At 58.5% G+C, this 22,694-nt stretch overlaps 1 protein-coding gene and 1 long non-coding RNA gene across 4 annotated transcripts in view; one reads left to right on the top strand and one right to left on the bottom strand.

Moving 5' to 3' along the window:
- Positions 1–482: 482 nt before the first annotated feature.
- On the bottom strand, positions 483–6,163 carry LOC129478283 (uncharacterized). The gene is made up of 3 exons (XR_008656375.1): positions 5,799–6,163; positions 1,514–1,584; positions 483–878 (listed from the first exon to the last, which is right to left on the bottom strand). It is a non-coding gene; the product is annotated as an uncharacterized lncRNA (long non-coding RNA).
- Positions 6,164–6,291: 128 nt separating this feature from the next.
- LMX1B (LIM homeobox transcription factor 1 beta) overlaps positions 6,292–22,694 on the top strand; it is an 86,233-nt gene continuing 69,830 nt past the window's right edge. For all 3 annotated transcript variants that reach the window (XM_055269919.1, XM_055269918.1, XM_055269916.1), the window contains exons 1-2: positions 6,292–6,958; positions 7,753–7,939. In XM_055269919.1, the coding sequence (XP_055125894.1) occupies positions 6,820–6,958; positions 7,753–7,939 (326 nt within the window). In that variant the 5' untranslated portion in view covers positions 6,292–6,819. The remainder of the gene's footprint in view (positions 6,959–7,752; positions 7,940–22,694) is intronic.

The raw sequence follows: 22,694 nt of genomic DNA, 5'->3' as shown, positions 1-22,694 counted from the left end.
TTAGCCAGGCATGGTGGCAGGTGCCTGTAATCCCAGCTACTTGGGAGACTGAGGTGGGAGAATCGCTTGATCCTGGGAGGAGGAGGTTGCAGTGAGCCAAGATCGCACCATTGCACTCCAGCCTGGTTGACTGAGCAAGACTCTGTCTTTAAAAAAAAAAAAAAAAAAGAGGCAGATCCAGTTATGTTTTAAAAAAAGGCTACCTAGAGTCTGGATTTCACCAAGCCCACCTGCCAGACCTGATCACCCCCACGAGGTAAACCCAAAGGCTACAAACTCAACTAGTAGCGTCACTGGTGCCCAGGAGCCACTGATGTCACAGGGGTCGTGGTTGGCAGTGGAATTGCCCCAGCTCCACCCCTCTGCCTGGTCCAGAAGTCTTGGTTTTATTTTTCTTTTCTTTTCTGAGGGCCAACAGGAGATGCACACACCTCCTACATAAAGTGGTACTAACGAAAACAAATGCACATCAAATGCATGTATTTGCACAAACACTCATAAAAACTTTACCAGACACCAAATAATTACAGGAAGGGGTGAACCTTCAATCCGCTGAGCCACAGCATTTTGAAGTGGATTTAAGATAAAGATCAAATAGGATGGGCACTGGCCCCAGCCTCACATCAGGCCCCCTTCCCCAGCCACAGGCCCGTGAGATAGAGACCAAGGAACTTTCTGGGTTTTGTGACTCTGTGTCCAATTCATAGAAAATGTCTTTCTGCAAGTTATTCTTAGTGTCTTAATGTGGCTTTTATGGTTTCAAATACGATCCTGGGCCTTCTCTGCTCTCACTCTGGTCCTCAGCTGGGGAAGCTCCCGGTTCCAGACAGGCTGCAGAAATAATCCAGCCCATCCATTTGGCAAGAAAGACAAAGATTCTTGAAGAAAATAAATTTTAAAATATGTGACACCTTGAGAATCCCACATGGTTGCTTTTGATGTAATGGGCTAACGCCCCTAATTCTGCGTCCCTGCCAGGGTCCAGCTCTGAGCAGCTACTTGCAGGCCCAGACTCTAGAGCAGGGCCAGTGGTAAAGCCTGTGCCGGGCCTCTGGGCACTGCCTGGAGGTCTCCTGTGCCCAGCCCACACCTGCCTGGAGCTGAGCTTCACCTGCCCTGGAGGGAGGTACACAGGTGAGCCCAGGGGATCTGTTTGCCCTAAAGCCCTGGTTGGAGGAGAAGGAGGGAGCTGTGATTTCCCCAAGTCTTGGTAGCAGGGCCCCTCTTCCATCCAATTATTATGATTACTTGAGACGGAGTCTTGCTCTGTCACCCAGGCTGGAGTGCAGTGGTGCAATTTTGGCTCACTGCAACCTCCGCCTCCTGGATTCAAGCGGTTCTCCTGCCTCAGCTTCCCAAGTAGCTAGGATTACAGACACATGCCACCATGCCCAGCTAATTTTTGTATTTTTAGTAAAGATGGGGTTTCACCATGCTGGCCAGGCTTGTGTTGAACTCCTGACCTCATGATCCACCGGCCTCAGCCTCCAAAACTGTCCATCCAATTATTTACCAAATATGTATAGAAGCCTGGTAGGTGCTGGGTGTTGTGGTGAGCACTTACATTTCAGCCTCTCCACAACCCTGTGGGATAGATGAGGAAGCTGAGGTGCAGAGAGTAGGGCAGGACCTTCCTGAGGTCCCATGGCCAGATCCTGAACCAGATCTGGGTGGCTCCCCAAGACCTGTTCTTGACCACTCCTAGCCACTTCGAGACCACTAGGCCACCCGGCCAGGGCACCGTCTCCCTCAGAGCTCCAGTCCTGAGAGCTGACAGCAGCCTGGGCTCTAAGGGAGCCGTCTCCTGACCCACTGTGGAGGAATCCCATGACTAAAGACCCAGACCTTGTGCTGGAAAGTCACAGGTCTGTGGCCAGAGCCCCTAACCACTGAAGGGGAAGCTGCAGGAAGGACTTAGGGGCTTTGCTGAGGCTGGCTGTCTCCCTGCTGCACACAGACACACACACTTGTATGCAGCCTCAGAGCCCCAGCTCTGCCTCACCAGCAAATTCTGCCACAAATCCTGTCTCCCTGCAGCCCCTCTCCCATCAGGCTGGAAAACCCCAATGGGAGAGAGAACCAGTTCCCAGCCCGGATTCAAAGGACCCCAGCTGGGCTCCATCCCTTTACTCCTCTGTGTGGGCCTCCATCTGGGTTCAAGGTCGCTGTGAGGTCTCCCACCGGCACAGCAAGACCACAGACACTTGCACCGCGCTGCGGCAAGGTGGCTGTGTTACTCTGTGATGACCACACATGGCCATCTCTAGCTGAGAAGGGGCCTGACACTTTGGTGCATGTGCCCTGGGGTCCAGCCCTGCTGGGGTCCAAAAAGCATAACATGGTCACTGCTGGCTGGAAAGTTTCCAGCACTCAGTCTCTGGGTGTTCCCGCTCCACTTCCGGAGTCAGTGTGGTTCTCCCAGGACCCTAGACCCGGGGCCACCTCCCAGGAATATCAGCCCCCAACCTGGCCCACTGCTTGGGACGGCTCTGATCCCCCAAGTCTGGCCGCCTCTCCAGGATTTGAGGTTCAGCAGGGCTGATGGCGCCGGGGCAGCGTGGGACGGCCCAGGCTCTCTGCAGCCCTGGCTCTCCCGTCAGAGTGGAATAGAGACACTCGCGGCTCCTGGTCCTTGCCTTCCCACTCCTCCGAACCCGGCCAGGGCTGCACCCTGCGCTGCCCTAGATCCGTGCCTCCAGCTGGGATGGTAAACTGGGAGGGGGCAGTGTGGCTCTGGCTCTGGTCAGAAGCACAAAACAGTCCAGACAGCCTGGGGCGGGATGGACAGGGCTGGGTGGGGTGGGGGAGGGCAGCTCATAGAGCCGTGCTCGAGGGAGGCGGGTAGCACAGAGGAGAGGGTGCAAGGCCCTAAGAAGAGGAGCAACGGGGACTAGGGCGGGGCTCAATGGAGCTGGGGCGTCCGCAGACTGGAAGGAGCCGGGACCCCCGCTCCAGAGCCCCCCTTTCCATTCTCGCATCAATCAGTGTTTCTGAGCCGCCGACTCAGTCTTTCCCCCAGGTAGAGAGAATCCGAGGCTGTTTCTGCCGCTGAAATCCGAGCGGGAGAGCATCCCGGAGCCGCCTGCGTGGAGCGAGCGGCCCCCGCGTCGTGGGCCAGAGGCGCCTGGGAGAATCTGCGGGTCACGGATCGCACCCGCAGGGGCCTGGTGGAACAAGGTGCCGTTCGCCGCCTGCGGGCAGGAGCCGGCTCTGGGCCTCAGCCCCTGCTGTGCCGTCCAGTCGACCGTTTCTTCGGCAAGGGAAGCGGTGGACAGGCGCGGGAGCCCCGATTGTGCTGGAAAGACCTGGGGCCTCTGCGCGTCTGCGTGCGAAGGACCCGAGACCGGCCAACTCAGCTGGGAGTACGGGACACGAGGATTGAGGACAAAGGGCAAGGAACGGGGCCTATAGGGACGGTGTGTGTGTGTGTGTGTGTGTGTGTGTGTGTGTGTGTGTGTGTGTAGGGGGAATGAATGGACAGCGGGGAAGGCATGCAGAGGGGCCCAAGGGGTGTGGACTCAGCAGCCCCACCCCAGACCAGAGAAGGCAGTCAGGCTCTGGCGTCCACCGAGCCAGCGCCCCTACCTGGGCGCGGGCCGCATCGCGGCAGACCGCCCTATATCCGCCTTGGTGGCGTGGGATATGACTGGCAGGAGCGCGGAAGAGGCGCTGAGAATGCATGCGCCCCAGGACAGACCAGACGCGGCACGGAGGGGGGACTTCCCACAAGTCCTCCTGCCTTGAAACCAGGCCTTCGAGTTGTCCGGGGAATGCGCCTCTGGGCACAGCCAGCGGCCCCAGATCGGCACTGGACGCCAACCCGAGTTAGAGAAGCCTGGGAGGCCGGGTCGCAGGGCCCCTCATTCAGCCAAGGAGGGGTAAAGGAGAGCTGTAGGGTAGGAGAAGCCAGGCACAGGGAAGGTGGGGAGGGGATGGAGCCCTGCGCCAGGAGTTGGGGGTGCAGGGCCTGTGACGAGAGAGTATTACCATGTGCACCCTGAAGGAGAGGGAGACGGTCTGGGCCTGGAACGAGGACTCTCGCCTGAAGGCAGTCGCCCAGCCCCGGTTGCAGGGACGGACCGCGGCCAGCAGAGGGCAGAAAGTGCCTGGTCCGCCCGCCGGCCCCGAGCCGGGCTCCGCGCCTCGGGGCTCTGGCTCTGTGCGCCGAAGCCTTGCCCGCCCGGCTTCTCCCTGCAGCAGCCGCGCCCCCGCCCCAGATGCCCGGAGAAGGCGGCTCAGGCCCAGCCCAACTTCGCGGGTCCAGGCCTGGGGTTTCCAGGTCAAGCAAAGAGGGGACCGAGATGTGGGAGAGAAACTCCACATTTACTGTCCACTCTCCCCGACCTAGACACACAAAGGCGCCTAGAAATACACGAAGGCACAAAGCCCCCCACCACACACGCGCGCGCGCGCGCACACACACACACACACGCTGGGAGACACGCGAGCACACAGAAGCATTCAGAACCCCGGAGATACGCACAGATACACAAAGGCGACAGAGACACCCACACAGAAAAGGATCGCAGACACAATACAGAGGCTGAGACACGCACAAAGACTTAGGCCCCCGCACGAAGTGATGCGGACACACACCCCAGACACAGGCACGAAGGACCCACACATTCACACACACACGGGTGCCGGGGACTCAGACACAGATCCACAGATTCACCCCTGGGAGTCTGGAAGGTTGCAGGGACACACACACCGTGTGTGCAGAGCCAAGGAGCACACGGAGGCAAAAGCGGCAGAGGCAGGGGCCCGACACGCACAGACACACACAGATACCCACCGACACACACGCGGGTAGGGTGGGGCGGGAGCCTCTAATCCTCCACAAAGCCAGGCCCCTCCGCGGGGCCCCGCGGCGCAGGGGGCCACTTCTGACCAAGCCTCTCGCAGGTTCCAAATCCGATCCGCCCTTTCGCCTCCAGCGAGGTCAGGGGACCCGCCCCCCATGCCCTCCGCCCCCGCCCGGCTCCGCGCCGCTGCCTCGCTCCGGGAGGGGCCGGGGCCGCCCCGCAGCGGATCGCGGGGGGTCAGCCGGCCGCTACCCCAGGCCGCACCCGCCCCCCTGCTCCCCGGTGAGCCGCGCGTCGGTGGGGACCACGGGCCGCAGACAGCCGGTCCGACGCAGTGGCCTCTCGCACCGGACGCGGGTGCCAGGCCCGGCTGGCGCGGGATTCGGCAGCTCCATCTCGCCAGCTTTCACGTCCCGTTGCCGAGGCCCACTTTGCCCAGGCTGGCTAGAGCACTGTCCTTGATCTGCGCGTCCCAGCGACCCCTGGCCGGGCACCCGGCCCGCCAAAGGACCCCGATCTTGGCAGCCAACCTAATTTCTTTAGAGCCGCTACCCTGGGGCCACCACTCCCTCCTAGCGCCCCTCACTGCAAACCCTAGGAGGCCCGGGTCTTGCCCACTGCTCCTGCCCCTGCCCGGGGACCCCTTTTCCAACCTTAGTTGTCCTCTAAACTCTCGGTCGCCTGAACCCAGGCCTGACCTTCCTTGTCGGCCCAGTGTCCCCCATTCTCGATCCTGGGGCCCCAACCTCCCATCGGCTCAGTCCCCCGCCCAATCTCTGCCAGGCCCGGAGCTTTCCCAGACCCCTCACCCGCACTCCGGGCTCACTCCCCGTTCCTGGGCCTGGGGCCCCCTCGCATGAGTCCAGGACCAGCCGTCCTCGCCTTCTGCCCGCCCCCGTCCTTCGTTCCTGGGAGCTGGCCCTCTCCGCGGACCAATCCGCCCGGAGCAGGCGCCGCCGCCCGGGGGACGCCGACTCAGCCCCCGCGACCTACCTCGGCCGACAGTCGGGGGTTCCCGAGCAGCCGAGGGGGTTCACTCCCGGCCGGCGCCGTCCCCTGGCGGAGCCGCCGCACTCCCCGCCGTCCGCGCAGTCTGACCTCGCTCGGGGCCACTCCTCGTAGCGCTGGAGCTTTACAAAATATTAATAATAAAGAAGGCAGGGGAGAAAAAAGAAAGCCTTCGCTCCCCAACTCCCAAATCAATTTTTCAAGGGGGTGGAGCAGAGGGATTTGTTTCGAAGGCGATCAAAACTTCTGCGAGGGGCCCGCGGGGCGGCCGGCCGGGCCGGGGCGCCGGGGCCTGCGCTCGGGACCAGGCGCGGCGCGGGGCGCGGGCCGGGGGCGCGGAGCCCCGGGGCGAGCGGGGGGGCGGGACGGCACTATTTGACGTGGAGCCGGCGGCGCATCCCGGCGCAGGGATACCGGCCGCGGGGTTCAAATGTCAGGAAGTTTCGGAGGGTGAGGCGGCCCGTATCCCTCCGCCGCCAGCCCCAGCTCTAAACCCGGCGGCTCCGCGGGCGCACCATGGCACTGGAGTAGCGCGGGGAGCGCGCACGGAGCCCCGCGGCCCGCTGCGCCCCGCCCGGGACCCCGCTGCGCCGCGCGCGCCCCCCGCGGCCCGCGGGGCCGCCCCTGCACCCCCACCCCCTCCCCCGCCCGCCGCCGCCGCCACCGCCACCGCCACCGCCGCCGCCGCCTCCTCCCCGCGGCTCCGTCTGCAGCCGCCGCCGCCGCCGGGCTCCGGGACTGACAAGCAGGTGACAGAGGAGCCGGCGCGCGTGGCTGCAAGTGTCCGGGAGAGCGCGGCGCGGGCTGCAGCCGCCCCGGCCCGCCCGCACGACGCCGGGGCCCGGGGCCAGCGCGTCGCCGCTCCACGATCGCCGGGGGCCGGCGCAACCCCTGCCCTGCGGGGGCCGCGCCTCCCCGGCTCCAGGGCCGCGGCGGCGGAGAGCGGGTGGACGGGCCGGCGGGCGAGCAGCCCGGCCGGCGGGGTCCGCAGCGCGCCCCGCGTCTCATGGATATAGCAACAGGTCCCGAGTCGCTGGAGAGGTGCTTCCCTCGCGGGCAGACGGACTGCGCCAAGATGTTGGACGGCATCAAGATGGAGGAGCACGCCCTGCGCCCCGGGCCCGCCACTCTAGGGGTGCTGCTGGGTGAGTGCGGGGTCGGAACTCCCGAGTGGTCTCGGGCGTTGGATGGGGCGTCGTCCGGCTGTGGACACGGGCGTCCGGGCCAACGGATAAAGGAAATGGGTTTGCAGGACATGGGGAGGAGGCAGGGACAGGACTCCTGGAGTGATCGCCAGAGGGCCGCAAGTAAGCCTCTGGCAGGCGTCCTGAGGAGACAGGACAGCTCCAGTCGCCACCCACCATCCTTTCCAGGCCTAGGCTCTAGAGCTGCCACTCCGGTGTGGTAGGTGGCGGGTGGCAGGGGTGATGGAGGACCTAGCAATCACCTTGGCGAGCTTGAGAGAGGCGCAAGGTCACCTGGGGTGGGGGAGATTCTAAGAGAAAAACGTCTCCCTGGTCACTCAAACCACAGATTTTGGGGAGATCGGGGATAGAAGACCACGAACGCCACCGTGGGGCGTGTCAGCCAGCGAGCGCCCCAGCCTCACCTCGCCTGTCTTGGTCCCAGCCGGCCACCCTGCGCCGTGCTCGTTCTCATTTGTCTTAACACGGAGCGCGGATTCTCCGGAGAAGGGGAGAGCACAGCGCCGAGCCAAGGCTCGAGGCCCGCGGCCTCTCCACGCCGGAGCCCGAGGATTGGGACGGACTAACCGGGGCCGCACGGCCCCTGGCGCGGCGGTCCGGGGAGCGCAGGCGGCAGGCGGTGATCCCGGGCGGCCCGAGCCCTCGGGGCCGGGGGCTGTGGGCCCGGTGCGACCGGGACGCCGGGGCTGGGCCGGGCGGCGCTGACGGCCGGGCTTTCGCCCTGTGCGCTACAGGCTCCGACTGCCCGCATCCCGCCGTCTGCGAGGGCTGCCAGCGGCCCATCTCCGACCGCTTCCTGATGCGAGTCAACGAGTCGTCCTGGCACGAGGAGTGTTTGCAGTGCGCGGCGTGTCAGCAAGCCCTCACCACCAGCTGCTACTTCCGGGATCGGAAACTGTACTGCAAACAAGACTACCAACAGTAAGCGCTTCTCGTCCTCCTTCCCCGCCACCGCCCGGCACTCGAGCCCGGTCAGCCCCCTGCCGGGCCCGGCCCGCGCCCGCTCTGCCGCCGGCTCTGTGCGCGGCTGGGCCGGGCAGCTCCAAGGGTTCCGAGAACTGCGCGTCTTGGGGCTGGGGCGGACCAGCCCAGCCCAGCCGGCACTGATGGGGTCCTGGGAGCCTCCGGACGGCCCCCAGTTGCCATCCGTTGTCCCGGAATCCTGCGCTGGGCCGGTCGAGGGATTTGGTGCCTGGGTCCTGGGATATAGGGTCTGGCGCTACGGAGGCCTGAATTGGGAACCCAAAATTGATTTCCAAAGGAAAACAATGTTTTAGGGAGCCAAGCCTGGCGGACTGCTTCAAGGTCCTGGTGTGTGGGGGTTTGGGATTCCTGGAGCCAGGAGCCAGGAGGTGGAGTGCTGGGACACTGAACGGCCTGAGCGGCAAGGGAGGCCCCCTTTCTGCCAGGCTCCCTGCTGCACTTTTAGTCCCTGATGGAGAGAAAAGAATGTCCATATTCCCCAAACCGTTCCATGCAGGAATTTTGTACTTGCAGTTTTCTTTGGTTGGAGAAGCATTCTAGGAAGAGGACCTCAAAAGGTGGCAAGTTACAATTTGGGGCTCCCAATGGGAGTGAGGAGCTGACTGAATCAGCCCTCCCCACAAGGCCTCCTTTCTGGTAGTGTGTATTGAGGAGGGGGATGGCCCGCTCTGCCCTGGTATAACCCAAACCTCAGGGCTGAGGACGGAGATGTGGGTTGAGCCCTTCTTGCTAACTAGTTTTCAGCTGAGACTGGATTTGTATGGCCGGGGTTGGGGACAGATAACAGGACATGCAGGCTTTTTCTTTTGACCTGTTGGGTTTTCTGCCTGGCACTGCAATTGGGAGGGAGGCAGTGAGGAGCCACAACTGAAAGAGGGGTGTGGGGATCCCCAAAGCTCTGTTGCAGACACAGTGGGTGCCTGCAAAAACTTTCGTGATGCCAGAAAACCGTCCTGGATGAGGCTGCAGAGTGGGTAGGCTGCTTAGGTGGTTTGGTGCTCAGAGAGGGCTGTGTATGCCCAAGCTTCCAGGGAAAGAAAAGCTGGGCTGCCAGCGCCTCGTGGTAAGTGCAACCTACCTGCTCTGCCCAGGGATTGTCCCCAGTCCAGGGCCTAGTGGAAAGCAGCGCAGCCCAACTGTTTAACTGAGGCCTGGAAATAGTGTAGGCCAGAGCCCTAGAGAGGGCATCGGATTCTACCCCAAAAGGCTCTGGCTGTGCCTGGTGGTCTGGGGGCTGAGCCTGAGCTGCTTTTTGCACTTAGCTCTTTCTTCCGGCTGAGGGATCTTTGGGTAGGGATTGGAGTCCATTCAGAGGTTCAGCTGTTTTGCTGGTCCCAGAGTGCAGCTGAGGCCTTCCTCTCAGTAGGAAGCACCCCAGATTTAGGCACACTGCCGTAGGTCGGCTTTGTGCTGTGCCCTGGACTAATATGATTCTAGTTCCCGGAGAGGGAGATGCCAGTCCGTTCAGTCACAGTTCAAGCATAGAGCAGCACAAATTGAATGGGGAAAATAGTTTGGGGTAGATGTGGCTGTGGGCTCTGGGCTGGCTAGAGGAGCCCCTCTGTAGGGTGCACCAGCCTCTAGCCCCCTCCCCACCACGACCTGCACCCCTGGCCTCACTCTGCTTGCCTGATCCCGAGCTCTGGCAGTGCCACTTACACCCAGCTCAGCCACCAGCCTTGACGACAACACGTGGGGGAAGGGGGCCCAGGAAACTAGAACCAGCCTCCAAATCATTTGCACAGCTTAAAAAAAAGAAAAAAACTTTTTAATATATCGAAAAGACTCTTATGAATCGCTTGTACATATTCTGCCCTCCCTCCACTCCCCATAATTATTTACGGAGCTTCTCTTTAAAAAAAAAAAAAAGAAAGAAAGAAAGGATAACCCCTGGTTATTCAGGCACAGAATGGTAAAGCCATGAAATTTCAGCTGGATGTTGCCTTAGAGATGAGCGGCTCACCCCCTCATCTTACAAAACAATTAAACGTTAAGCATTTGCGACTGCTTTGTCCAAGGTATATTTTGTTTTAAAAAGAAAAGGAAAGAGTCACCTAAGAGCCAGCTTCTTCAGTGCAGTCCGGTGTGTTGGGAATGATTTTTGGCACAGGGCGAATCTCAGGTCCGAAGACCTCACTCTGTCTGGATCCTGTGGGGCTGAAGCCTGGGGTGGGGAGTGCATTATTCTAGCTGTGGACAGTTCACTCCTCCTCCCTCATTCCATTTTTTCCAATAACGCCAATTAGGTATCTGTTAGGCCGGCCGGCAGGATGTGCTGGGGGTGGGGGGTGGGGGGTGGGGTGGTTGTTATCAAGACAATCTTGGGGACAAATACCCAGTGAGTCGTTTCACAGGGAGATGGAGCACCGCTCCAGGCAGGCAGCAGCTCACTGGAAAGGGATGTTCTTTGCACAATAAAAATTTTTTTATTCACATTTCTTTTTTTCTTTGAGAATTGCAGATGCATATTTATTTCATCTGTGCGTAAATGCTTTTCAGACAGGAATCCAAGCAAGCGGGCACAGAAACGTGCCTTCTTGATTTTGTCGAGTCGGTGCGTCAGCGGTATTGGGAAATTAACAATCCCCCCACAAAACACAACTTCTGAAAAATGTGTCCTCACCCCTGGTTGAGTTGCAGGGCTCCGTCCTTAAAAAGAGGTTGCCATTTTTAGTAAATGTCTCTTCCTCCTTTCGATTTGTTCTCAAAGATCCCAGACACCCAGAAGTGCCAAGTTCTCTTACGCACCACGGGGGTGATTAATTGACACTGGGGCACATTGAGCCGAATTTGATAAAAATCCTCTTGTACATCCTTGGCGGGCAGAGCAGAGCGCCGGCCGCGGAGTTTGGGCATTTTCACTCTTAACTCCAAAAGTCTCCTTTTTCCCCATGTGTGATTGTTGGGGGCTCCTTCAAAAAAAAAGAAAAAGCAGCCTTTTCAGACAGAAAACCAGTTAGGAAATGGAGAGGAAACGCAGCCTCCCCCAAATCAGGAACACCTTTCACCGTCCTCCACCGGAGAACAAATGAAAAATAAGGCTCGTTCCCCACTCTCATGTTTTTTTCTTGGCGGCTTGGCCGAATAGAATTATGTAACTCTCTTTTCTTGCCGTCTGTCGCTCGTCTGGAAAGGGTTTTTATCCTGAAGAGGTGGAGAATTCCTGGAGGAGGCTCCGGAAGGGGGGAGGGTCGGTGGGAGAGTCCAAAAATCTGTCACAAAATGGAGTCTAATCGCTTGTAAGACAGCTCCCAGGTTTAGCGACCCGAGACCCGCTGGGGTGCAAGCGGGCGCCTTTGTGCACGGCGAGACGCGGGGCTCCGGCCCGGGCCGCGCTCCTACCTCGGCGGCGGCGCCCTTCCGCCCGCAGGGCCTGCCCGGGAGGCCGAGCCTCTCGGCGGCACAGACTTCCAGGGCTCCGCCGGGCCCGCCGGGGGCCCTTTGGGCTCGCCTGTCCAGGTAGGATGTGCCTACGTTGGCAGAAGGGGAGTATCGAGGCTTTGATTGAGTTTCACAAAAAGCCCTCTTGAGTCCTGGGGTGAGTTTTTAAAAAATTTCCCCCAGCTGGCTGTGGCTCCAGTGCCCCAACCGCTGTGCCCTGCACATTCCTTTCCTTGGAAGTGTTTACCGCGGGAAAGACCTTCTTGGGAGGCTCACCTCTCCCCCCGCACTCCCCATCCAGCTCCCGCGTTCGGGTGTGGCCCAGGGGGAGAGCAGTCAGGCTCCGGCCTTCTCTGGCTGCTACTTCTCCCAGCCTGGAAGGCCTCCCATAGGCCCTCCTGCAGGGTGCCAGTCTCAAGCAGCACCCCTTCCCCAGTGTGTACCCCAACCAGCGAGCCCCCCTGCCCCAACCATCAAACTCACTCAGGGCTGCAGAGCGCCTGTCCTGGAAACTGTCTGCTTGGGAGGAGGAGCTAGGACTTTGCCTTACAAAAAGGCTTCTATGGTGCTGTCTCTGGGGGCTGAGGTCCAAAGGGCTCACCCTGGCAGCCCAAGTATGGGGACCCTCTGGCCCTTTGGAGGGTACCTCTCCATTTAACCCCAGCACCTTGGCTGTGTGCAAGACGGTAAGCACAGGCCTTCCTGAGGCTGCAGTCCCCTGCTGCTGAACGGAGACATTATTCACAGTGACTCCTGGCTCACCCTCGACTCCCCGGGCGCTGGGCTGGTGTGGTCTTATTTGTTTGCCCTATTTTTCTTGAGTGGGGGAAGCAGGCTGGGAGGATCTCCTCTGGGGTATGTGATTGGTGACTGTCAGCTCTCTCTTGCCCTGTCCATTGGAGCCAGGCTTAGGGACCACACGGCCCTGGCACCTACCTGATCCTCCTCTGTGAAATGGGGACTTACTCTGCTGGGGGCAAGTATTCTCATAAGGACTTGAGATAAGGTGCCCCAAAGGACCTGGCATCTTGCCTGGCTTGTTATCATACTCTGGAAGTTATTGCTGTTACTGTTCTCACCATGAGCATGGCAGGGAATACCTTGTCTCCAAGGACACACACCACGCTGCCAACAGGTTCTATACCCAGGTTCCATGGTACACAGGGTTTACCATGAGCCTCTCCATGCAGGGAGGATGAGGAGCACCCTGGGGAAGCCATTGCCTTTCCCTTCGTAGGACGCTGTGAAAGTCTTGCCTTCCTCAGCCACGAAAAGAGCTTTAGACTCAGAGTCAGACCTGAGTTCACCTCCCAGCCCCAAGTCTTAGCATCTGTGTGATCTTCACTAAGTGGTTGCCCATCTCTGAGCCGGGGCCTCATCAACAAACTGGGGGTGATGACGTGACTTTGCAGGGTGGTTGTGAGGATTACACAGGCACCTGGTGGAACTTTAAAAAATATTCCATTCTCCGGGGGATCCGTTATCCTCTCCTGCACCTCAAGAGAGGTGGAAAACCTGATTGTGTGGGTGCGCACAGATGCCAACTGCATTATCAGAAAGGGCCGCAACAGGGTGGTCAGCTGTGCTGGGCTCTTTCTCCTTTGGGGGCAGACGGAGGGTAGCTAGGTGTGCTGGCTCTTTTTCCTTTGGGGGCAAACAGAGGGTGGTCCAGAGCAACAGTATTTCCACCGGGAAACAACTGGCATCTCCAAGGCCTGCATATAGCTTGGAAAAGCTTAATAATTCATATGTGAAGAACTGTTTGTACTTACTGTTTTGTGATTGAAGCCACAGAAAATAAAGCTCAGCCAATAGAGAAGGGGGTAGGTCGGGGAGAGGTCCGGGGGATTTGTCTATTTCTCAGAAGGAAGATGAGGTTTAAAAGGTAGAGAAACACCAATCCAGGAACTCAGAAGGCCCCTCCAGCTCAGGCTCTGTGGCCTTGTGAGGTTTCCACCCATGGGTGGCTGGCGATGCTTCTCCAAGGAGCCGCCTTTGTCCTGCAGCTCTGGAGTTTCTAAAAAATAAAGAAAAGGAAGAGGAAAAAAACCAGTCCTACTTTGGCATCAGTTAGACTGAAGGATGGAGGATACTCTCACCGACATGAGTTATAACTTCCAATTTGTTGGACACCACAGCCAAGCCTCAGCCAGGGGAGGGAGGAAGGGAGGGATACTCTACTCATCCAAGGAGCCGCGTGTGAGCTGTCAGTCAGTTGGGGGTGCCCGAGGACCCAGGGCCCTTGGCTCTCTGGCTGACCCAGCCGGAAGTTCCTCCGGCCCTCTCCAACCAGATTCTGTGCTGATGGCAGCAAAGAGCAAAACCAAAATTACATATATTTATTGCCACTGCAGTCAGAAGTGGAGAGACGGTGGTAGTGAGAGAGGGCTAAGGCTGAAAACCATATTTGAAAAAGTTGATTCACGAAGGTAGAGGAAGCGAAGTGGCAGACGTTTGCCATTTCATCGACCGGCTGGTGTTCTCCATTCATGTCATAAATGTCTCCTGTCATTTGATGCCAAAAGCAACATGATTTGGTTCCCCGGTGGCCTATAGGATTTTTCTCTCTCTCTCTCTCTCCCTTTTTTTTTTTTTTTTGCAGTAAATGTTTATTTGTTAATAATATACTTTAAACAGCCTAGCCTTGACCTCAAGTCTCCTGAAGCATCCATCTTCTCTCAGAAAAATGTTTCAAAGTTTGTGTAATTTTGGGGGGAAGGTGTAACTGACGGGGCAGTGAAGGGCCTGTGTTTGCTTTAACTACTGCTGCGGTGAGGAGTGGTGGGGCATAAGGGGCCACTGTCTCAGAATGGCAACTTTCTTGGGTTTCAGGCCGGCTGACAGCACTTCCTCTCTGCCCTTTACCTTTGCTTCGCCTGATCAGTACAAATAAATTTCCACGTGGGCCCTTCCTTTGTTATTCCCTGGATAATACTGTATCCATTTCTGCTCAGCATCTTGACTGGCAGCCGCTGGACCTGCCCTGCTGACCTTGGGGCCCCAAAGGGAGGATGAGGGGCTGGGGATCTGGGGATGTGTGGGTACATTTGTGGGGAGGCTTTGTCTCAATTGGGATCTTGGCCCGGACCAGCCCTGGACAAATGTCCTGGCTGATGGCAGGGCACCTGGCTGGCCTTGGCACTTGGTGAACTGGGGGGAAGTGTTGCTGAAGGAAAAACCCGGTTCCTGGAGCCTGGTTCCAGAAGAAACAAAGATGTTTGCTTCCTGGCTGGGCCAGTGCTGTGAGAGAGGCTTCCCCGGGAACTGTGGGGAGGTGGCTAGCTGGGGAAGGTTGTGACGGCCACCCAGAGCAACAGCGATGCCCACTGGGGCTGGCAGGAATGAGGAGGCCACCAAGCTGCTGGGTAGCTGAAGATGAACTGAGCATGCTGAGACACAGGGCCGCCAGGGGTCCCTCCCCCAAGCGCCTCCCCGGGAGCTTCTGCAGCGACAGGAGGGGAGGAGCAGCACTGGGTTGGGATGGGACAAGTTGGGTGTGACTGCTGTTCCCCCTTCTCCAGCCTCCTGCCTTCCAAGGGGACTCTGTGACTCTTGTCATGTGACTCCTGGATTGCTATAGTTACTGGGCTGTTGGGTGTGGGCGCCAGACCAGGACTGAGCTGCCCAGGCCTTTGGGGTTCCAGAGGATCGAGGTGCTCTGGGGTGACCTCCTCCAAATGGAGGGGTCCTGGGTGGGGCACATTTTCTCAAAGGAAGAGCAAGCTTATTGGCAGTTATAGAATGGGGATCCAGAATGTCTCCATCTCCCAGTGACAAAGGCCAAGGGCCTTTAGGGAAGGACTGACAGCTCTTCCTGAGCCTCAGTTCCCTTCTCTGTGAAAAGGGGGTAGTAATTCCAATCTTACAGGGTTGCTCTGAGAATAAAGTGGAACAAACCCCGATGCCAGCCAGTGTTGGGCATGCAGTCAATGTATGTTTTCTTCCTTCCTGCTGGGAAATGAGCCGAAGGCAGCCCCGTCTGGCAGGAATGCATTGTATGTCCTGCGTGGGAGGCCCAGAAAGTGCAGCCTCCTGGACAGGCCTCCCAGAGGGCTCTTGCCCACCCTTCTGCTCCTCACCCAGGTTGGGAGCCTGTGTTTCCCCCCCCCCCCTTGAAAAGGGCATGGGGCCGGTCTGGATGCCAGAGGCTGCTCCTCAGAGCGAAGGCCAGCCTGTGGATGGGCCCTCATTACTACTGAGACACGTGGTTCCCTTTTTTTCCAAGAGACTCCTGAGCATGGTCAGTGTAGATGCGAACTTGCAGGAGCAGAGCCTTACTGAACAGGGAGGCAGCCTGCAGTAGTGCCTTTAGAAGGGCAAGGCATTGGCGTTTGTTGAGCCCCTGTGAAGTTCACTGTCTGTATTGTCCCAACCCTGTGGTTAGGGGAGGAAACTGAGGCTGAGCAGCTTGAACAATTTCCCCCAGGCCCAGAGTTACCCTGTAGCAGATTTCCCCCTAGGCGGGTCCAACTCCCAAAGCCGGATGGGTTCTCTAAGTCCTCCTATACCGACCTTCCGGAAGGTGCGGGCTCTACACTGTTGCTAATCTCCCCGAGAACGCCCAGCCTGGGAGGGGTGGGGAGGGGGAGTCGCTACCCGAGGGCTGGGAGGTAGGGTGTCACTGACCTCCTCTGCGCGGATTGCCCCCTGTAGGGCCAGCCCTGGCCAGAGGAAGAAAAAGGTTAGAATAATTGCCTTCCCCTGGGCGGGAGAGCTTCCTTCGACGACGTCCGGACACGCAGATGGGGCGGCTTTCAGCGGCCTCCACCCGCGCACCCCTCCAGGCCCACCTCTCGGCGGTTCGTGCACCATGTTCTTTCCTGGGAGTGGGATGACACCACGCACAGGCTCCTGGGCTCCGCAGCCTAGCCGTGGGCGCCAGCAGCGGTTGATGAATTTCGGTGTCACCAGGGGTTTAGCCCGGATTTGGGAACCGCGCGCTCTAATACGCGCACACGGTCCTGCCCTTTCTAAAGCGCAGCCCTTTCACCCGGCCGCTGATTTATGGAGGAATCCGATCCTGGGACGCGCTGGGTTGGAGCCCAGAGTCTAGGGCCCTGCAGCAGCCTTCGGGCTCCTCAGCGTTTCGGCGACCCTTGGTGGCTCGGGGGCTCTCCTGGGCTGGGCTCGGGGTGCCCCGCCAGGTGGGGCCTTACGCAGTCCAGAAAGAGTCAGTGATTCTCCTTGGAGCCACTGCAGGCTCCCGCTGGAGGGAGTAAGACTGGTGGGGAGAGTTGGCATTTTCGTTCCTTGTTGAGCACAGCCCTCGCCCCTCCCCAAGCCCTCCCGCCGACCCCCTCGGGCTGGCCAAAAGCAGCAAGTTCGGGAGGTTTGTTTATTGAGAGTACAGAAAATTAGGGGTAGTGGGGGAGAATCTAAGACCCTTTTCCCGCCTGAGAAATGTGCAAAGTCCCTCAGCTCCTGGAGGCAACCAGGCGGCCCGAAAGCCGAGTTCCCGGCGCGGACGCTAGGGCCGACCCCAGCCCCCTCCCTCCTGCACCCCAGCCCGAGGGCGGCGAGTGGCGGGTTTTTTTTTTTTTTTTTTTTTTGGATTTGGTTTGCAGGGGGGAAATGTGGTTGTATCAATCCACAAATATTTACTCTTAACAGACTTGTATCTGTGGAGATTTCGAACAAAGACAGTTTAGGGGGATTACAAAAACCCTAAACCCCGTTTTTCTCCCGGACTTGGTGCTTTAAATGCCAATTATAGGCGAGCCATATCCAACAGCAACGGGGAAAGGCGAGCAGGCTCCGGGGAGGGAGGTGGGGGGCGAGTCCGGCCATTAAATGTAACTTTTCATTATGAAAAGGATTTCGCCGGTTTTATCTTCTAATAAGATTATGTCACGAACACAAGTACCTAGGATGGTGCTGAGTGACAGGGCTCTGTCGTTTAATCAGAGGCTGTGCCGCTCAAACCGCGGGGCCCTTTGTCCCACGGAGTGAACGACGGAAACTTGCCGTCCTAATCCCCTTATTCATGTCAAGCACAGAAAAGAAGCCGAGCACCTTACAACCGTGTCCCCTCCACCCCTTCCGAGGACGGCGGGAAGAGGGGGCTCCGGCCCTGTAGCCCCCTGACGCTTTTCGTTTCCGAGCGCGCTTGGGCCTCAGGAGCCGGAGCGTTGCCGCGGGGGCGGGGGAAGGGGTGGTTTTGCGGGTGCCTTAATTGGCAGCGTCTGGAAAATGGGGACAATGACCCCACGACTAGAGGATGAATGGGGGGAGGGTTAGTGGGACGTTTTTGCCTCCTCTGACCGAGAGCACGGGTCCTGCTCTGTCCCCTCTTACCAGGAAAGGTGGAACTCTGGGTGCACACCCACCACCCCCATTAAAGCGGGATTGACCAGAAGAGAGAGGCCGAATGGAGATGCCAGGCTGGGGCCCTCAGCGGGGCAGATTTCGTTGGATCCCTGGGACTAATGTCGCAGCGCTCGCACTCCTGCAGGTCTCCAGGGTTGGCCATTCCCGGCTGCATGCTCGGCCCCTTTCTTTCGAGGGCGAATTCCTTTGTTCGACCCCCACGGAATCCGTCTTCTCCGCCAGGCCCGTGGCGCCTTTCTCGCCACCTCCGCCGCCGCCGCCACCACCCTCGTCCCACCGTTTGCAGGGCTTTCCTGCGGTGCCCTGGCCGCGGAGACCCAGCCCTGTCTGCCGACTGGCCCTTCGACGTCGCCGCCGTGCCTGAGCCCCGCTGCCTGCTCGGACGAGCAGAACTCCGGCAGGCGCAGCGGGCGCCGAGGCTCGAGCTTTAGCCGCGGCGCTCGCCTCGGCGCAGTAGGGAGCCGCGGGCGTCGGAGAAGCGGCCGCGCTGTTCCGGGTCGCTGCACCGGCTGAAAAAACCAAAAGCAAAACCAACACCCAGAAACGAAGCCTGCGTGCCCGCGGGGGCTCCGTTTTGCTCCCCTCATGGACATGGGGGTGGGGAGCTCGTGGGGTTTCAGCCCAAAGGCTCCAGTCAGCGGAACCGGAGGGGGGACTTCGGAGGAATTTGTCTCTGATGTCCCCGCTCCTTGGCCTCCTATTAGAGCTCGTAGAGGATCCGCTCTGGAGTCCCCGTGCGCCCTGGCAGAGGTCGGGGACGCCAGAGTGCACGCAGTCTCCTGCGCGCCGAGCCCAGGCTCCGGGCGCAGGGAGGATCGGGCTGAGAGCAGAGTGTCACCTCGTAAAAGCGGCAGGCAAGGGCTGTTTTATGGGGAGGGAGAAGGAGCAGGAAGTGATGCTTCCATCTCTGACAGCATAGGGACCGGGAGCTCCGATGGAGGAAACCCTTTCCGGGCAGGACGGGTAGAGGGATAGGGCAGGGCCGGGGACCATGGGATTCACTGCCATTAAGTATGGGACGGGCAGGCGAGAGCGGGGAAGGGGACCGATGGAGCCAGAAGCCCTGAGCTCACCTCCCGCCCGTCCTCTCCTGGAGCCCACTCTGCAATCCCGGCTCAGTCGGCAACCGGCCCTTCCTTCCAGGTCAGGGGTGGGGGAGAGACTTTCTCCCTCGAAACACTCGATACCAACTTTGTTTTTTTGGCAAGAAAAATAAGCCTTGTTTGGAAAGGGGTGGGTGGGGGGCGTCGAGCGAGCGAGCGAGGGAAGGAGCGAGGAGGCGGCGGCGGAGCAAACTCTGCGGATTAGGTTTCAGCGCCTCCGCCCCACCCCCAGCCCCGCGGCGGTGATTTGTGTGCGGGGGTCTGTGACCCTGCGAGCATCAAACGGCCCGCGGGAACCGGCCGAGTTCAGAGGGATAGTGGGCCGAAGGGCGGCCTAAGACAACGCAGATGGTTCCTATCAGCCCGGCCAGGCCCGCAGCGTCCGCCCGTCCGTCCGGGCTCCTCTGCAGGGAAGAGGCCTTGGTCTTGGGGGAGGCCCCCGCCTGAGCATTGAGAAGGGTCTGGACGCAACAGCCCACGCCCAGTCGGCCCCAGTGGAAAGGAGGCCTCGGCGACTGGTGTCAGAGGGTTCCCTGGCCAGGCTCTCCTGACCTCACTGGGCTCAGGAGGAGCCTGATGTGTCTGGTCACCAGAGTGGCCTCTGAGTAGGGACCAGCAGGAAGAGAGACCCTCCGGTCTCCTCCCTATGGCCGGGTTACCCTGTCCCTGCCCTGCAGGCAGCTGAGGCTCATCCACGATATAGTGCCCCTCCACCAGGGACCCTTCTTCCCGTTTTTACTCAGAGACGTGCCCTGCCCTGCCCTCAGCCTGCTTGCTTCTGACTTCATTGATTCTATGCAGTGATAGAATGCCCTGCTTCTTCCTGCCAGCTGGAGCCCTTCTGCTTGGCTTGAGCTAACTTTGAGGGACTCTTCTATTTTCTCCCTCCTGTCCCTAAGGGAAAGCAGAGAAGGAGGCTCACTCATGCCTTGGCCCAGAGCCTTGCCTTGGTGCTGGGAGCCCTGCTTGGTCAGGGTGGGAGGGGCTCTTCCCCCGCCAGCCCTGGCCTCTGAGCCTGCTCCCCTTCTTTCCCCAGAGCTGGAGCAGGGCTGTCAACGCCAGCAGGCCCAGGCCTCCCTGGCCTGATTTCCAGGGCCTTCTGCGTGGCCTCCAGTGACCACAGTTGAGTACAGCACGGCCACACTCACAGGGACCTTAGGCTGCTTTAGGATATCCCAGCTGAAGGGCTCTTCAAGATCCCAGTAGAAATGGGAAAACCAAGGTCCAAGTGCAGCTAGGACTTGTCCTGTTGTAGCAGAGCAGAGGCGGAAATCCCAAGCTGCACGCTGCCAGGCTTGGGGGCTGTGTGGCAACTCCACAGTCCTTTTGAGAACCCTCTCCCAGACTCTGGCTTTAACACTGGTCTACTCTGTCTTCCCTGGGCCCAGGTCTCAGGGATGGGAAGGTTCTTCAATCCCAGCTCTTTAAGAGGGGGTGACAGGTGGACCTGGACAATGAAATGATTTTGAGAGTTTTCTGGATAACATGGGGCCACGTGGCTTGGGAATTCTGTCTACTAAACTGGGACCTTGGGGGACAAAAGCCAGGTGAGGACAGTGCCACATCCCACCATCTTTCTTGTCTCTGACTCCCAGACACCCCAGGCTTGGCCCTTCCTCTCTATAGTGGGTCATGGGGAGGCCAGAGGCCTGGCTGGGGACTCAGAGGGCCAGTGGGCTGCTGGGACCTCTCGAGACTCCATCTCCCAGGGTCCCTGCCTCAGGGGAGCAGCCGGCTGGGTCATCTGTGCACGGAAGACACATCTGTCCTCCACATGTTGCAGGCCGAGCAGAGGACATGTGGTTTGGGTCGTGTTATCTTAATCATATTTATTAGCCAATCCTGGGGGAAAAAAGAGTTTGATATTGTTAGGATTCGAAAAAAGTCCCCAAATCTACAAGGCGACAGATCAGGAGAGGCCGCCAGCAACAGCCAGGTCTCAGCTGGGTTCAAGACATGGCTTTGGAAGTTCTTTGGGTTGTTTTAGTGCGATGGAATCTCTATGCTGCGAAACAACACTTACCGCTTTCATTTTCCCAAACAGAGATCTGAAGCGAAATTAATTACCCCGCCTTGACTGATAGTTGTTCTGTTGGAGTATGGTTCTAATCCTTATTAACATTCTCTAAAGTCAGGCATGAAATATGACTTTTACACCACACTCTTTGGCATATGTTTTTCTTTTCCAGGATATTTTTCAGGCTATCTCTAAGCCTCACTGCTGTTCATTATTTTTGCCATAGGTCTAAAGTTGCCATCCCCAAAGCCAGTCTCGCACAGAGCACAGCCAAGTGGGGAGGGGGGTGTGGGAGGAATGACACATCTCTGCTTGCGACGCAAATTGCTTCTGATTATTGAGCTTTGAATATTTTTCTCCATCGTGTTTTTATTAAAAACTCCAGCATATTTACGCTTGATGGTGTCTTCAATTAGGTTAAAAAAAAAAAAAAAGCAGGGGTTCCCCTTTCTATAGCAGTATGTAAGGAAAATAGTTATGACCACAAAATTACCAACCAAACCTGGTTCTAGTAAAGCCAGCCCTGCTTTGACAAGCCCAGCAGGCTGGGTGCTTTTTTTCTAAGCGTTCCAGCTGCTAGGGAAACAGACCAGAGAGGAAGCCCACAGAAGCTCCATTCTGCAGGGTACTTGGGGCACCTCTCAGGAGCTAACACTTCCCAAGTTTGTGAGCCACAGAAGGAAGCCCAGCTGCATGGTGCTTTCTGACGGGCGGGGCAGACCTGGAGCGTGCACGACAGCAGCAGCAATAATAACGCCAGCTGATGCTTGTTTAGCACTTGTGCTCCATCAGGCACTGCTCTCAGCACTTTCCATTCTTTAATGACACTACGACATGGCTTCCATTATTATTTTCATTTTCAGGTAAGACAACTGAGGCACAGAGAAGTTAAGTAACTTGCCCAAGGTCACACAGCTAGTAAATGGAACCCAGGCATTGTGTCACGAGAAAACTTTCAGCAGCCTTTTGGGAGGGTGGAGTCTGGCCTCTGGCTGGGATTGGTGCCCCGGTGGTGGGCTGGTACTGCAACTCAATGTTGTTTGTTGAAGAAATGGCTCCTAATGAATGATGGCCAGTGTTCATTTCATGCTGCTTGTGGTGAGGCTTTGATGGGGATTCACTCACTGAATCTTCTCACTGCTCTGGGGGCAGGTTTTATTAATATTATTTCCCATTTTGCCAACATGGAAGCTTGACTTGGCTGCAGTGATTTTCCCAAGGTGGCAAGCTGATGATTGCCAGCTTCAGATGGCACCCTAGATCTTGATGAGACTTCCTAAAAGCACTATGATTGGCCGGGCGCGGTGGCTCATGCCTGTAATCCCAGCACTTTGGGAGACAGAGGCGGGCAGATCACGAGGTTAGGAGATCAAGACCATCCTGGTTAACACGGTGAGACCCTGTCTCCACTAAAAATACAAAAAAATTAGCTGGGCGTCATGGCAGGCACCTGTAGTCCTAGCTACTCAGGAGGCTGAGGCAGGAGAATGGCATGAACCCAGGAGGCGGAGCTTGCAGTGAGCAGAGATTGTGCCACTGCACTCCAGCCTGGGCGACAGAGCAAGACCGTCTCAAAAAAAAAAAGCACTATTGTTTGCCTGGGTTTCCAGGTGACAGAATTGGGGCTCAGAGGGGTGAAGCCACACACCTAGGGCCACACAGCCAGTGGGGGGCTATGCAGCACAGAGTCAGCATCTGCAGGTGCCACAACCTGCCTTTGGAACCACTTCTCAGCTCCCGGGAACCCAGGCTTGGGGGAGCACCTGCACTGAGCCTTCTCAGTGGGTCTGACTTGGCCTGAACAACTCTCCTAGCAGTAGGCAGGGCACATTTCAGCACTGGGGGGAGGGTTGTTATCTGTGAC

The sequence above is a fragment of the Symphalangus syndactylus genome, chromosome 3 (assembly GCF_028878055.3).
Source record: "Symphalangus syndactylus isolate Jambi chromosome 3, NHGRI_mSymSyn1-v2.1_pri, whole genome shotgun sequence".
NCBI classification, from domain to species: Eukaryota; Metazoa; Chordata; class Mammalia; order Primates; family Hylobatidae; genus Symphalangus; species Symphalangus syndactylus.
The sequence above is the reverse complement of the archived record's forward strand: the minus strand, read 5'-3'. Positions and strand labels throughout refer to the sequence as shown.